Raw genomic sequence first — 16,340 nt, forward strand, 5'->3', positions numbered from 1 at the left:
CTTGATCCTTATCAGTGTGGCTTCAGAGAAGGGCGCTCCACAACAAATCATCTTATATGTATTGAAAGAAATATCCGGGACGCATTTATGCATAAACAGTTGTTCTTGTCGATATTTCTCGATATGGAAAAGGCGTATGATACAACGTGGCGATACGGGATCTTGCGAGACTTATCGGAAATGGGCATTCGTGGAAATATGTTAAATATACTAGAAAGCTATCTGTCCAAACGCACCTTCCGCGTTAAAATCGGCAATGTATTGTCGTGACCTTTTATGCAAGAAACTGGTGTACCTCAAGGAAGTGTGCTTAGCTGCACGCTCTTTATCGTGAAAATAAACACCCTTCGTGCTTCATTACCGCCAGCCATTTTTTATTCTGTGTACGTAAACGACATACAGATAGGTTTCAAATCCTGCGACCTTACAGTATGTGAGAGGCAAGTACAACAGGGCTTTAACAATGTATCCAAAGGGGCAGACGAAAACAGATTTAAAGTGAACCCCAACAAAAGTTCTTGCGTGCTTTTCACGAGAAACAAACGGCTCATTGCAGATCCCAGTATCGAAATGTATGGTAATAATAATAATAATATTTGGGGTTTCACGTGCCAAAACCACTTTCTGATTATGAGGCACGCCGTAGTGGATGACTCCGGAAATTTTGACCACCTGGGGTTCTTTAACGTGCACCTAAATCTAAGCACACGGGTGTTTTCGCATTTCGCTCCCATCGAAATGCGGCCGCCGTGGCCGTCGAAATGTATGGTCAGCGAATACCTGTGAACAAAGAACACAAGTTCTTAGGCATCATACTTGATTCTAAACTAACTTTTATTCCACACATAAAGTATCTCAAGGTCAAATGCTTAAAAACAATAAACTTACTGAAAGTTTTATCCCACACAACATGGGGCAGCGACAGGAAATGTTTAATGAATCTATGCAAGAGTCTCATTCGATCACGGTTGGACTACGGTGCCATGATCTATCTTTCTGCCACCCCGAGCGCGCTAAAGATGCTAGATCCGGTCCACCATCTAGGAATCCGACTGGCCACGGGCGCTTTCAGAACAAGTCCCATTGAAAGTTTATATGTAGAATCAAATGAGTGGTCACTCCATCTGCAGAGGACATACATCAGCCAAACATATTTTCTGAAAGTCCACTCTAATCCTCAACATCCGTGTTTTAATACCGTTAACGATATGACATATGCTACGCTCTTTCGTAATCGTCCCTCCGTAAGACAGCCTTTCTCACTGCGTGTGAGGAAGCTTAGTGATGAAATGCAGGTCCCACTCCTCGAGCTCTGCCTAATGCATCCAGCCAAGTGGCTACTTCCTTGGGAGTGGCAGCTGATACAATGCAACATATCTTCCATGCAAGTTACAAAGCACGCTCCAGAGATTGAAATCCAGATGCATTTCCGGGAACTCCAGTACAAATACTCCTGCACGGAGTTCTATACAGACGCATCGAAGTCACACAACGGGGTGTCCTATGCAGCCGTCGGTCCATCCTTCTCTGAATCCGATGTACTGCATCCGGAAACTAGTATCTTTACGGCTGAGGCCTATGCACTATTGTCGGCCGTAAAGCATATATAAAGAAATAAAAACTCCAGAAATCAGTTATATATACGGACTCCTTTAGTGTTGTGAAGGCCTTGATGTCATTCTGTAACCAGAAAACCCAGTAATTGATGAACTCTACTCTGTCCTGTGCAAAGCATATATATCTAACCAACATGTGATTATATGCTGGGTGCCTGGACATAGGGGCAACGAAGGTAACGTTCTAGCGGACCTGGTGGCCACATCAATTTTATTGCATGCGGTTAGTCCTACTGCTTCGGTCCCTGTCACAGACGTGAAGCCTTTTTTAAGAAGCAAACTACGAAACCACTGGCAACGCATGTGGGATGAAGAAATAAATAACAAACTGCACGTGATAAAGCCACAGTTAGGTTCTTCGCCCTCCGCAACAAAATCACGGCGAACAGATGTCCTATTCTGTCGTCTCAGAATAAGACACACATTCGGCACGCATAACTTTTTACTCACTGAAAATGATCCTCCAACATGTGGTAGATGTGGGGAGAGGCTGACCGTCCTCCACGTCCTACTGGAGTGTCGGGCAGTTGAATCTGAGAGAAAGAAACATTTTCCCCTAGCATACCGGTGTCACATCCCCCTTCATCCTGTAATGTTACTCGGTCCAGAACCACTCTTTGACACCAACGCAGTCCTAGGTTTTCTGAAAGATGTTGTATTGCATGTTATTAGCCCCACACGTTCGTAGCGTCTCCTATCTTCAGAAGATGCTGCTATGATAGCTGTTTCGTATAGCACATGCCTCCAGGCCCTTGTGTTTCAAGGTCTCTAAGGAGGCAGTAGTGCTCCAGCATTTCTTATAATCTGATATATTTTACATATTGTATCATTCTTTTGAAATGCATCTCAATGTTCATAGTACAAGTCATACTTCATCGCCATAATTTTATTATACAGATTTTACGCACTTTAGAGCGACTATTTTAAGGCCCCTTTACAGCCACGTCACACCAACTTTATAGTAATCATAATTACACTGCAAACTCATTACCACAGACATGGCGCTCTTTGGCCATACTTGGCCCTTGCGCCATTAAACATCAAGCATTCATTCATTACGCTCAACAATGACAAATTACAATCTGGACGGCCTTTGTATGATGAGTGTGCACTGAGAGCGTGTAATGAAACACCGGAATGACTTTATCACCTGTGTCATCGCCTAATTTGCCCAGAAAAATCTGAGGCGTCTGCGGCTGCTATTCAAGGAATACTGATTGACTGTACTTATACATGTTGGTGAACATATAGTGCTGTGTGCTAGTGATCAATTCGCATGAGTCGAAAACCTGCACGTCGCTATACTGATCACTCTTTTCACGAAGTGATAGTACCCTTTTGCATTTTTCTCAAGAGGAAGCTTTAGCTCGGGTGCTGCTATCTAAATACATGTAAAAGGAGAATTCCTTTTTATCGGCAACCACTGCACCAAATTCAACGAGCTTTGTTGCATTTAAAACAAAAACTTAAAATCTAGTGATTTTGTTTCGAATTTTTTATTTAGGTCGTCAATTTTTTACTAAAAATTGGCAAAGATAGCAAATTATAGAAAACGAAACTATCAAGTTTATAACTCCGTAACTCGACAATAAAAATTGATATCACAATTCTGTGAATTGCATCTAATAGTACGTCTAAAGCGGACAAAATTGATAGGTTAACATGAATCTTAAAAAATTACGTTATGTGTAAATACAGCTTTTGCAGAACCCTTGTACACAACGTAACCAATTCTATGTCAGATATAAATTGACAGGTCGAATTGGTTCGCTTTGAATGATCTAATGGATGCCATTTACAGAACCGCGATATCTGTTCTTGATGCAGTGCTTCTATTTTTTCGAATTTTTGAAAACTCTTTCAATAAAATTTAGGCCCTAAATTAAAATACACTTCCAACAGTCACTAAAATTTTACTTTCTCTCACAAATGCAAGAAATTTCATTAAAATTGGTCCAGTGGTTATCTCAGAAAAGCGCTTTTGCGTTTCACATGTAATTGAATAGGCCATGTCGGAGCTGGACCCGAGCTAAAGCTTCCTCTTAAGTTTAATTTGGTGTTCATTAATAAAAATCAATGTACCTTCTCTAATTCCCGCACCAATTTGCCGTTTCTAATTTTTGTCTCATGTGCATAGTTTAAAATGTAAAGTAGGCCTCTTTAGTGCTAACCTACCTCTGACCCCCCCTCCCCCCACCCTCTGCGTAAGTTCTCTGGACGCCCTTGCTCACAGATTATTTTCTCTTTTCGCTCCTAAAATGTTTTCATCACCGTGGTGTGAAAGTAATTTAAAAAAAAAAAAATTTTTTTTTGCGTATGCCGTGGTGTCTAGACTTTTGCACTTGACTTTACCAGCACTTCATCCATGTGAACATAGCATTTTAAGAATGTTTTATATGTTTGACGTGGTAGTCCTGCGGAAACCCGCAAGGTGGAGAGAAGTAATTAATAAAGGGAAAATCAGACATCCACCCGCTCGCAGCAATTGCTACAAAGGAAACCCATACGGGTGCCTTTGTAGCAATTTCCCTTTTAATTTTCCCTTTATTAATTACTTCTCTCCCTTGCGGGTTTCCGCAGGACTACTACGTCAAACACTTGCCTTTGCTTCGTGTGTTGTCGACAAATTCGACTTCGCCCTGCCATCTGCTAGCCCCCTGGTTAGCTCAGATGGTAGAGCGGCTGCCCCGGAAAGGCGGTGGTCCCGGGTTCGAGTCCCGGACCAGGACGAATTTTTCTTCAACTCTGAGGCTTTTCTTTCAAGGAAGCTGTATGGGTTTCCTTTGTAGCAATTGCTACGAACGGGTGGATGTCTGATTTTCCCTTTATGAATGTTTTATATGGTACCAGTCAGGGTGGAAATGTCCTTTTTTGAAGCATTCCTCATGGCTGTACCACCAGTGACCTCTGTTATTTCAATGGTTACTGCAGCGCTTTGTTTTGTTTGGTGTTGTCCAGCTTGATGCAGCCAGGGTTGCTGCGTCCCGAACATCGCCAGCCATGGAGACTATCAACTACGTGAGTTGTCTCATACTGCAACTTTTGACTTGAAGGCTCTTGATGAGCCCGAGGAAGGCATAGAGACAATACCACGTGCCCACAAATAATGTCAACAGAGCATCTTTTCGGGTGCTTAGCGCAGAAGCTTGACACAAAATGGACAGAAGTCGAGACACACACAAGCACTGCTTTCAACAGTGGTTTATTAGAAGTTGGATCACTGGTTTATATACCCAAGACAGAAACTAAGCATGCGTAAAGTATGAGCGAATGAAAAATGGCAGTTCTCTCCTCGATAAAAATAGCGAAAGTGTACTGACACACCCTTGGCCAAGCTTATCTGTTGTAGTCATGGGTTTGCTTGCTGATCTGGGCATTTTGTCTTTATGCCTGTGCACAACAAAGCTGTTGTGAAACAGAGGCGAGCAACCGCACATGCGGCAGTGTGCAGTTGACCAGCCATCACATCCTTTGCTGGCATTATCGCAGGGCTCTCTAAGTCCGTTGTGCTGACACCGCCCTATTTGCCCCACATTGTATATGTCCTGTGTACATAAACTCGTTATCTGGCTTTTAATAAATTGCTGTTGAAAGTAGTGTTTGTGTGTGTCTCAACTTATGGCCATTTTTGTCTCAAGTTTCTGTGCTAAGCACTAGAAGAGACGTCATACCAACAAGGCCAAAACTCAGCCCTTCCAACAGAGCACAATTTCGGCCGAATTCCTTGCTTACAGGAACTCGTTTCATAGCTGTAGTGGTGTATTGGCTAGTTTAGGTGACTAATCAACCAATTTAGATTGTCTTTATGCTTGCCTTCGGTAGGGGGTTTAAACAATAGCATACCAAAGCGGCTTAGAGTACTCCGCTAGGGCTTTCCCTTGTGTTCTTTTGTGTGCACAGCTGATAGCATTCCCTGAGCTTGGGTCTCCTATGTTGAAAATTTTCATAGTATCGTTTAAGTGCTGAGTAGCATGTGTGTTGTCTTAACTACAATGGCACAAATTTGGAGAGAGGGGCAGACAGAAAGGAAAAGACAAGAAGAAACAGAAAGGCAAGTGCACTTTCTTATCTTTTCTTTTGCCCAAATCCTGAGATAGCATTCAAGATTGTAGAGCACCAACTGGTCGAGGGTCTGCACCAGGCACTGGCACTGCCCTGGGGGCCCAAGCCATTGCTGAAGAAAATTCTAACCACATCAATAAATTGTGCTTTTTTTTTATTGCTACTGTTAAAGCATGTTGCAAACTAGAAATTAAAATGTGAAACATGCCGTCTCATGATAGTAGGCAGATTACTGCAGGTCAGAAGCTCATTGTTGGAGGGGAACAGAGCAAAGGTGGTATTCTGTTAGAGTCGACCTACAGACGACCGTTCCTTTTAGCTGCTGCTGTTCATTGTAACCGCAGCTTCTGAGAAGGAAGACCGTTCTCGCAGCTGCACCAAAGAGAGCGGTCTCCTTCTCGCTGGTACAGCTCCAACCAATCAGTGTTGGCCGAAATGGAAAGTCGACTATAGGTGGGCTCTTACAAAATACCACCCCAGGAATCTAATAAGGATGAAGAGGTGCACCAACAGGGCATACATTCAGCAGTGTGTGCGTGTCTTCTTTCTTTCCTCTCTTCGTCTTTGTCAGATTCCTGCATTGTTCCTGTCCAACATTGAACAACCAAGGAGCCCAATTTGAAACACTGCTCAAGCTGAATGCCGTTTAAGAAGAAACATAATAGGGGCAAAAAGTACCTTGAATAGGCGCTTCCCCCCGCCTATCTCTTGTCACCTATCTTGTGTACTTCTCCGCCTCGTCCCTCTTCTACGCTCTTTTTTTATTTAATGTGGACAAATTAGGCGTCAAAAGGTCGTTCCACAAGGGGTAGGGTGAGGGGCTGCATGCAGCCCACAGGCCTTACGTTTCCAAGGTCTGACTGGGCCAATCCTTCACGTGGCATTGTTTTGTAACACAGCTCCTCTATTTTATTGTGACTCAGCTGCATGACCACTGAGGTGTGACCCAGCTGCCACTAAGGAAGTTTTTTCTTGTGTCTTAGTAGGATGGTTTTTAAGCTGTCGTGGGGGAGGTTGGATTCAGTCTTTCAACTTCCGCTGAGACGGGGGGGGGGGGGGGGGTCTGTATTATTCAAACTTTCAGGCAGTGTTTGTTGAGTCCTTTTGCAGGGACCTTGCAGTAGCAGACTTTGCTCACTTCCAAAATTTGTTGGAGTAGCTTTGCTCAAAACATGGTCCAGACTGACGGCCTTTCACTAGCAGCAGGTGTTGGAGGGTTGTGTTGCACATTGATGAGCGAAATTCAATCCTAGTCTTTTGCGCCGTGCTAAAAATCCTCTCACACTCTGCGTTGCTATACGGTATCACGATTAAATCCCGCATCACCTTAGCAAGTCGGTGAAACATGTTTTCTATCAGTGTTTTTCATTTTTCCGACCGTAGACCACTGCATGTCCCACTTTTCTTCATTCAGAATGTCCTCTGGAAGTCTGTACGCCTGTAGTGTGGCAAACTCAGCTTTGAGAGCAGCTAAAGCGTCTTCAGCAGATTCATTGGAATCTTGGGGCAGTGGCAGAGGGAAACTCTGAATAAAGAAATGAAGACTCGAGAGCAATGTCTGTGAAATAAACTTCAAGTTGGCCGCCACCACATTCTTCAGAGTTGCGTCCACATCCATAACGATTCGCCTTGTCGCATTTCGGAAACATTTTCCGTAGAAGAGGCCCAACGTGCTCGCTGACACTAAGGGTTAGGTTGTGTTCGATGAGGAACCCCATAAACGGGCTCTGCACAAGTGTGACACTGTCGTCGCAGTTGTTACGGAAAAAGTTCACTATGTTGTCTTTGCTTCTCAGCAGTTGGAACATAGCTTTGATGCTTCGTCATGGAAATGTGCAGTTTCAAGTCGCCTTTGTCACCATGAGACACGCTGACGTCGCATCCACACATTGTACAAAATGCAAAATGTTCTCCTTTTCTTGATGTCAAGAAGCACAGAAATTCAGAAGTATTAGATCGCAAAAACTTCTGAGAGTACTTTTTCTACGGCTTTGATAGCGCCATGGCATCAAGCACATGGGGATTCCAACTTTACATGGTGCATCGCACATGTAAAGTTAGTTCACGGCCTAGCCAACACTAATCAAACACACAAGCAGCAGCAACAAGATGCACCATGGAGGAAGGCATACATGAAATGCAAGAGCTACATTGGCTCTGGCTTTGGTCGGCTTACTAGGTGCCGTAGTCGGCTGCTTAGTCGATACCGATGGTGCTGGTGCGGCAGTTGTTGGTGATGCTGACGATTACGATGTGGCCGTAGCTTCCTCGGTGCCGGTTTCGCTAAAATCATTATTGCGTGAACAGAGACCTCTTTTCGGGAGGTATAAGACAGTGATCATACAATCAGAAAGTTCAGTACAAAATCGGGAGTCTCGGGAGAGTTGGCAGGTATGCTAACACTACGCTTCGGTTCAAACAAAGGTCTTGAACGAAGCAAAACTGTCAAAACTATCGTCCGATGCCCCAAGAAGTCCACGTTGGGCAGCCAGATGTGGTATTCTCACCCGTGCTCTTGGGACAAAGGAACAACACATGAGTTGAAGAGAATAGTGCCACATTGATTGACATCTGTGTTACAAACTTAAATGAAGATGAAGTACTTGCCGGTGTTCTTACAAGTGATAAAAGTGACCATTTATCCCTATTTTCTTTTACCAATTCCACTAACATTCGCGCAACCTGGACACCTTGTCATCGTCGAATAATAAATAACGTTTCGTTACAACACTTTCAGGAATTAATTGTAGCTATAGACTGGCAGGCTGTCTACAATGAAAGTGACGTTAGCACAGCTTTCAACATTTTTCTTTCCAGCATACAAACTTCTTATGAATCGGCTTTCCCGCTACGATATGAACGTAGCAGAAATAAGAAAGTATGAAAACCTTGGATAAACCGTCATTTGTATAATGACATAAAAAAAGAAAAATGCAATGTACCACCTTTTCATAAAAACACGTGATCAAGAACAGTTGGTGACATTCAAAAAGTTCAGAAATCACCTACAAAGCAAACTGAAGAAAGGTAAACAAGATTACTATCTACAACTATTTTGTAGCATACGTAACGAACCGAAACTGATATGGAATGCAGTGAATAATATAACAAGTAGAAAGTCGAGTACCGCGTCCCAGATACCATTACTGCACAAAAGTCAAATGACGAGCATGAACAAACATTTTGTTCAGGCTGGTTCATGTAAGTCGAGGGGAGGTGAAAGAAGAGTGGTTCATGCAATCGACATCCCACCGGTGACCAGCTCCATTGTCCTACAACCCACAGATAGTGTTGAGATGCAAAATCTGATAGACAAAACGAAGAGCACAGCCTCGGCAGGACCCGACGGAATTCAGCCGGAGCTAATCAAATATATGTCTCAGGCTAAATAGGTGTCATTCTAGCTCATATTGTTAATTTGTCAATATCTTCAGGAATTTTTCCAGATGCGCTAAAAACCACTCACATAACACCAATCCACAAAGGTGGTGCGAAAGATCAAGCCTCAAATTACAGACCAATTTCGCTCTTAAATATATTTTCAAAGCTTTTCGAAAGCATCGTGGATGACAGGCTGTGGTCTTTCTTGACTAAACACAACATAATCTGATAGTGTCAATATGGTTTCCAAAAGAATAAGTCAGCAGAGCAAGCCCTTCTAGATATCAAGGATAAAATAATTCAGAACATCAAAAAACAAAAGGTTACACTTGGCCTTTTTCTAGATTTGCGAAAGGCTGTCGACTCCATCGATCATAAAATATTATTCCATAAACTAGAAATCTATAGAATATGCGCCATCGCTAATTATTTAATAAGAAGTTACCTAACGAATCGAAGCCAATTTGTTCAGATAAATTCTATTACCTCTGACATTTTGCCTGTAAAACAGAGTGTACCTCAGGGCTCAAAACTTGGCCCACTATTCTTAATTTATGTAAATGATAATGTACGAATACCCGACTCACCTGACTTGGCAATGTATGCTGATGATACCAACATGTTTTTTACGTCCAATTACACTTCTGAACTTTCTGTCAGTGTTAATGCGTATTTAAATCGCATATCAGTTTGGTTGAGTGTAAATAGTCTTCAATTAAATACTGCAAAAACAACATACATTTTATTCAAGGCTCATTGCAAGAACATACCTAATGGCGTTAACATTAGTTACAATGGTACAGCAATTAACCATGTCCAAGAACAAAAATTCTTAGGCGTTTGGTTTGACGAACATTTATCTCGGAGTTCGCATATACGGATGCTATGCAATGACCTTTCTAAATCTGTTGATATCGTTAACAGGATAACCCAGCTGATTCCGCTTTGGCTCAAACAACAGCTATACAATACTCTCCTTTACTCTAAACTCTGCTACGGGGTCCTGGTTTGGAGTACAACTTCAAAAACAAACTACAACAAGTTAATTATTTTACAGAAACTAATCCTTCGTATACACTGCAATTACCATGGCCATTTTGTAGACCTTGAAACAGCTCCATTATTTTAGCACTACTCCCTTCTTCGAGCAGACAGAACATATTATAAGAAACTTCCGATCACCATACACAAACAAAAATTATTTACCAAAATAGACAACGATAAAAAACCTCATTATTCACTGCGCCAGAATACCAGACATTTGTCGAAAACAAGAACAAATTATGGTAAACAAACATTCATGTATCAGTCGACAGAAATAGTAAACAAGGTAGGAGAACTGTTAAACTTTAGTGCTTCAGAAAGCTCCTACAAAAGACAGCTTAGTGCATTATTACTCGCCGATGACATTTGCTTTCACTAATTATTAACGTTTTCATTTTATTGCATCTGTATGTAGGCATGTATGACCTAACAAAGAGTGCGTACTGATAGCATTTGTGCTAATGTTTATGCGGCTTACTGGTTCTAACAAATAAATATTTTTATCATTTTTGTTACTGAAATTATGCTCTCTTGTGCGAAATGTATGTACGTTATATGTGTACTCATTTGTACTGATTTTATCCGCTGTTGTAACCGTGGGGTCTGGGACCTCTTGTCAGGCCTTCATGCCTTTAGTCCCAGTCTCCCCTCACTCGGACGAGAAATAAAGTACATATGATGATGATGATGAATTGTCATGATAACCGCTGCCTGAGAGGCATGGCTGCCTTCACATTTATGCTAGCTGCAATACAAGCTGTGTTGGTTCAGAAGCATAAGATTTGTGCCTCCTCAGAAGTCTTGTGCTAGCAAATCCTCACAACTGGCACCTTTCACCTGTCCTACCTGAAGGATCACTGCACATGAGTCCAACTTGGTTCGCTGCACTGTGGCAGAAGCGTGCAACGCTGGGCTAGTTGGTTCAGCGTGGTTTTTGAGGGTAACAACAGTGCATGAAACGATGATGACAGCAGAAAAGAGAACAACACGCTGACTGGTGCTTTGCAGTGTGTGCAGTTTGTCGATGCCTCAGTGCTGTCGGAGCTGGTGCCCCGCCTGGTGGAGCAGAGCAAGTCTGCAGTGGGGTTAGGCACCAAGGCTGGCTGCTGCCACTTGGCCACCAGCCTGGCCCACCAGTGCCCCCTGGAGCTGCAGCCGTTCACCGGTAGGAGGGGATGTTTCGTGTGAGGCTGCATAGGTCGGGAAAATAAATGGAACTTGCTCAGGCTCACTCGCAAATTATTCTTTTGACTCGGGGCTTACTCAGACTCGCTGCAATTCCAACTTAGCTAGGGTCACTGTGACTGCCATACTTAGAGAGCACCAACTTACTCAGACTAGTCTTGGGCTCTCTCATGGGTTGCTTTGGGTTCACTCATGAGTAAGTTTGCTATCCTCTGGTTGGCCATGGTACATTGCATGGTATTAGTACCAGCCCTAATCTTGATAAGTCACTTGTGAGCTTCACAAGGCTAGTTGTAACTGACTATGTGGCCTTCCAAAGGCATCTCGAATTGTCACATCACAGAAAAGCGCTTCAGATGGGCAGCATTACATACAAATTATGTGCAGCGTTCCAGCTGGCTGGAGAGTGAAACGCAGGAACTTTGGAAATGTGGGTGGGGAGACAAAAGAGTTGCTGCTTTTCAAGATGAAGGAGCTTGACTGTGGTGCCCCTTCTACTGCGATGCAGGCAAGCTGCTGCGTGCCTTTGTGCATGGCCTGAGTGACCGGAATGCCACTGTACGACGCTGCTGTGCTACAACTGTTGGTCACTTGACAAAGGTAAGGCTGCCAGGGGAATGAGAGTAGACATTCATTGCACACACGCAGTTTGCCACTACACAAAGTGTGCTCTGAGTGGCTTTGTAATCGGGCATGTTTGTGTGCTTACTATGAACAGCGTCAATGTGATAGTCTGCCCTGTTTGGTGCTATTGTAGAGTAAAGGTTTATAAACTGGGCCTTGCAAAACTGAGTGGCTCCACACACATTGCATTTGTGGGTTTCATGAGTATCCAAACCACATTCACTATCTTGCCTTCGCTTTTAATTTCCATGTTTCTCTATTTAGACTTGTGTTACACGATTGTTGCACACCCATTGTACATGCATTTTGCCACTTGGACCTGCATGGAAGATGCTAAGTGCTGTCCAAATTGCTAACGCATTCCTTCATGCTCATAAGAATACTCCAAAATATGTTCGCAGCAGTACTGCAGAATTTCAATGATACAATCCTATTTCATATGATTTCCTGGTGCCAATGTTTGCAAAATCAAAAACACAAAAAATTACCCACTACAGTTGCGCTTCTTTTGTACTGGTTAATATGTTCCTTGAAGAAGTGATCTTTTGGCACAAACGTTCAGTTCATTCCCAAACTGCGATCATATGATACATTTTCCTACCGCTAGATCACATATAAGCAAAAAAAGGCACAAGGCATGTGCAAGCAAGAGCAGTAGGCGTGCACCACGGCATCTTCCACACGCTACTCGCCAGCCTGCATCACGTGAAAATGCCGGCACACGCTCAGTTTCCTCTTCCAATACGAGCAGATATCCTTGCAGCTCATCGCACATCGCAACTTCCTCCATGCACATTGCATTCACAGCTATCACCACCGACCCTATTGCGATAAGCACCTTCACCTGTCTGTTTCACAACATGTATGACATAGTGCCATTGGAAGCGTACTGCATGCCTTTAATAGACAATAAACCCAAACCTGTTGCTGTTACCTGGTACAGGCAGCACACAGTGAGCTATGAATGGAACAACAAAGAAGTGGTTTGCTTGAAGGTCGCATGCGGTCATGAGCATGACCTCAAAATTTGCAAAGGCAACCGTGGCCGCCAGCTAGTCCTGCGCTAGCTGGTGCGACGAGACAGAGATGCTGATGGCGGCTCCTTTGATGGCGAGCATTTGCAAAAGACAACTGCGTGATGAGAGGCAACGGTGCGATCCATTCTATATGAGCGAAGGAGAGTTCCAAAAGCATTTTAGGCTCTCCAAAAACACAGAGCAATGGATTTGCAACGAGCTAGAATATTTCAGACCACAAGATTTAGTGGCGTTGACATTGCGACGAAAGTGCTGTATACACTATGTTTTTCTGCGACTGGTTGTTTTCAGCAGTGTGTCTAGAATGAAAAAGCGATTGGGTTGTCACAACAGTCTGTCAGTCGCATCATTACCGCTGTCATTAGGGCCAGTGCGGTTCAGAAAAAAGGGAAAGTGTAGCTGAGATATCCATCCACGATGCAGGAGAAAAGTGCAGTCAAGGAACGCTTCCTTGACCTTGGCAAGATTCTCTAAGTTGTGGGATGTGTGGACGGAATTCGCATCACAATCCTCTGCCCTAAGAAGCACAGCTCCTATGAAACGTATTCCTATTAGAGCCACGGCCTACACCTAGAGAGAGCCGTCTTGATTGCTTAACGTATGGCACACCACTTAGCGAGGGGAGGGGGGGGGGGGCAGGACCACTCACGCCTCATTATAACGAAGTTGAAAGGAAAGCTGAAATTACTTTGTCATATCCGTTACTTCATTATTACCATTTACTGCTATATATGGCCAATTTGGTGCAAAATTGTAAACATACAAATAACAAGACAGCTTTGCGGCCCGCGGAACTGCTGCACGGCCACGCATGCGTTGAAATTGGATGAAGACAACAAAAGAATCTTCTTCATGTGCAACATGCAACTCAGAACCTGATGCAACAGCCTTTAGATAGCTGCCTTCTGTCCCATTCAGGTGGACTTTGTGGGGTTCTCACCTGTGCTCTTGGGACAAAGGAACAACAGCACAGTAGTGCAAACAATCATAAGGGCACTTATTGCAGCTTTCATAGACTAATGCCTGCTAGCCGAGTTGCTATCCACAAAACATGCCGATGGGCCCGGAACAAATCGGGGAAGTCCGACTCACCGCAACCAGATAATGAGTGAATATGTTCGCCCCATGATGAACACCAACGCCTGGTCATTTGAGTGTACGGTCACACGACCGGTGGCGCGTTCGAAAGATTGTGTTCGTCCATTCCGGGGTAGGCCTCGTGAGACGGTTTCGCAGAAGCATGGATCGGCGCACGCGGAGAACGTCCGTGCTACTTGCTGACCCCGAGCCAAAGAGGAAGAGCCTTCTTCTTTTTGGGCCCAAGTAAACCCGCTGTTAGCTGGTTTTAGCAAAGCAACACTCGCGCCATCTCTCGTACTACCCTGCAAGCATACCGACCACCGCAGTAAAGCCACACAGCGAAGCCGGATTACAGGAGATGGGAGCTATGCGAGAAAACATATCAGGGGACACGTGAGAGTCTCGCATCCCCACAACTTTCGCATCGTCTCTCCGCTTTGCTTGTTGCAGTCAAACAGCATGGGGCACACAACACGGCGCTCTGCTTTGTTATCGAGAAGGCAAGCAAACTTCGCCGTGCCAGCTTTGCTTGGCCGGCTTGTGGCCTCCGATATTTTACCGATGCCAGTGCGATCTTGGAGACCATGCCCATCTGCCAGCTCTCATGGAGCCTGGCATGGAGAGGGAAAAGTGAGTGCACAGCCTGGGCGTGACCCCACGAAATTGGGCTGGAGAGATCTCTGAGGCTAAGGCCCAGCTGCAGTTGCTTGCATGGCAGTCTGTAGAGAAAGAAGTTAATCCACTAATATTTGGCACCGTCACGCGTAGCTGCGCAGGCTTGGATGAGTCTCCCCGAAATTGCGCCCATGAGATGTCAGAGGCCATGCCCCGCTGAGCCGGCCTGCGGCATTCTGCGCTCCGCACAGAAGTTAATTTACTTATTCTTTGCACTGCCGAGCAGCATGGCGTGGCTTGCGCAGGTGTGAAGCTGCACACAGCGGTGAGAAAGACTAGCGTTGCTCGTCAACATATTCGGCACAGAGACGCGGGTGTTTCGAACTGCCACAGCGAACAAGTGTTGAACCACGCAAAAAGTGTTAGGTCCATTCAATTCACCTGCTCAATGGTTTACGATAAGTACAGAAATTCTGCAGCTTGATTTCTTCGGTGCAGGCACAGTGCGACACTCAAAACGAATGCCAAGGTGCAGACATGGTGCAGACGTTTTTTTCTGACTAATGTGCACGGAGTGCTGAGCTGGAGAAGTCCTGAACTGCTGATATGATCGACTCCTGAGGTGTAAGTGCACCCACGCTTGCGTAGACACAGCTGATGCACATAAGTGCGATTTTAACGGTACTTGCACACGTGCGCTCTGTCGTCTACTGTGCTGCAGTATCGCACCTGTACGTCTGTACCAAGTCAGCACATACAGAAGAGAGCAAAATCGTGAACCAGCTCTGCACTTTTCCTGCACCTTTTGAAATGAACGGCATGGTTCAGAGGGTGCCATTGCTGCACCACTGAAAATAATTGCAGTGTGCAGCACCAATTTTTCAAACGCCTGATTTTTCTATACGCCCGATAATTCGGACGCCTTTGTGGCACTGCCACATACCCCATAGAGCCAAATTATAAGAGTAAATAAGTAAATTAGAAGTCAATGTATAAGAACATCTGAGATTTCGGATGCAGAAAACCTTAGCTGTCTGATTTTCTAGACTTCTGCCATGACCGCAGCTCCACAACGAAATTATAATCCAAGCCACCATCACCACCATTTTATCTCGCCGCCTCGAACTGGTGCTCTCGCATGCGCAGGTCCATTGGTGGTCATAGCTACCGCCACAGTGGTACAGAAATGCCTGTCACAATGCTGGCCCGCAGTTGCTGGCCAACCTGGCCGAACTTGGCTCATGGTTAGCTGCCAAGTGCAGCCCACATTTGGGGATTGACACTGGCCTCACGTTGGCCGTCGTTATAGCCAGTGACACTGGACGGACCTGAATGGCCAACCTGGCCCACTGTTAGCCACATTAGGACCATGCTTGGCCTGGTGATAATTAGCAAAATTTGGTAGGCAGCTCGTTTAGTATCTATTTGTTTTTGTACCAGGGGTTATTTAGCTGTACCAAAATTTTTTAAATTGCCTGTGGGAGATAGCACCATTCTAACCCTTGAGCTAAATTACATGATGAGACGGTCATTACTTCTACAAAAAATCAAAATGCTTAATTAAATAATTAACATAACTGCCTACACAAATTAACTGTTTATTTATTCAGCTTTCGGAACACATCTCAATCTACGAATTGTAGCAGGCAAGTTCGCAAGGCGTATCCACTTGGAACAAATTCTCAGGACTACACCA

The 16,340-nt window shown here is 44.3% G+C and overlaps 1 protein-coding gene across 2 annotated transcripts in view; it reads left to right on the forward strand.

Moving 5' to 3' along the window:
• Nucleotides 1-16,340, forward strand: part of LOC135907568 (proteasome adapter and scaffold protein ECM29) — a 505,292-nt gene that overhangs the window by 384,324 nt on the left and 104,628 nt on the right. For both annotated transcript variants that reach the window (XM_065439250.1, XM_065439249.1), the window contains exons 32-34: nt 4,575-4,634; nt 11,112-11,268; nt 11,797-11,888. In XM_065439250.1, coding sequence (XP_065295322.1) covers nt 4,575-4,634; nt 11,112-11,268; nt 11,797-11,888 — 309 coding nt within the window. The remainder of the gene's footprint in view (nt 1-4,574; nt 4,635-11,111; nt 11,269-11,796; nt 11,889-16,340) is intronic.

Source organism: Dermacentor albipictus, chromosome 1 (genome assembly GCF_038994185.2).
Source record: "Dermacentor albipictus isolate Rhodes 1998 colony chromosome 1, USDA_Dalb.pri_finalv2, whole genome shotgun sequence".
NCBI lineage: Eukaryota > Metazoa > Arthropoda > Arachnida > Ixodida > Ixodidae > Dermacentor > Dermacentor albipictus.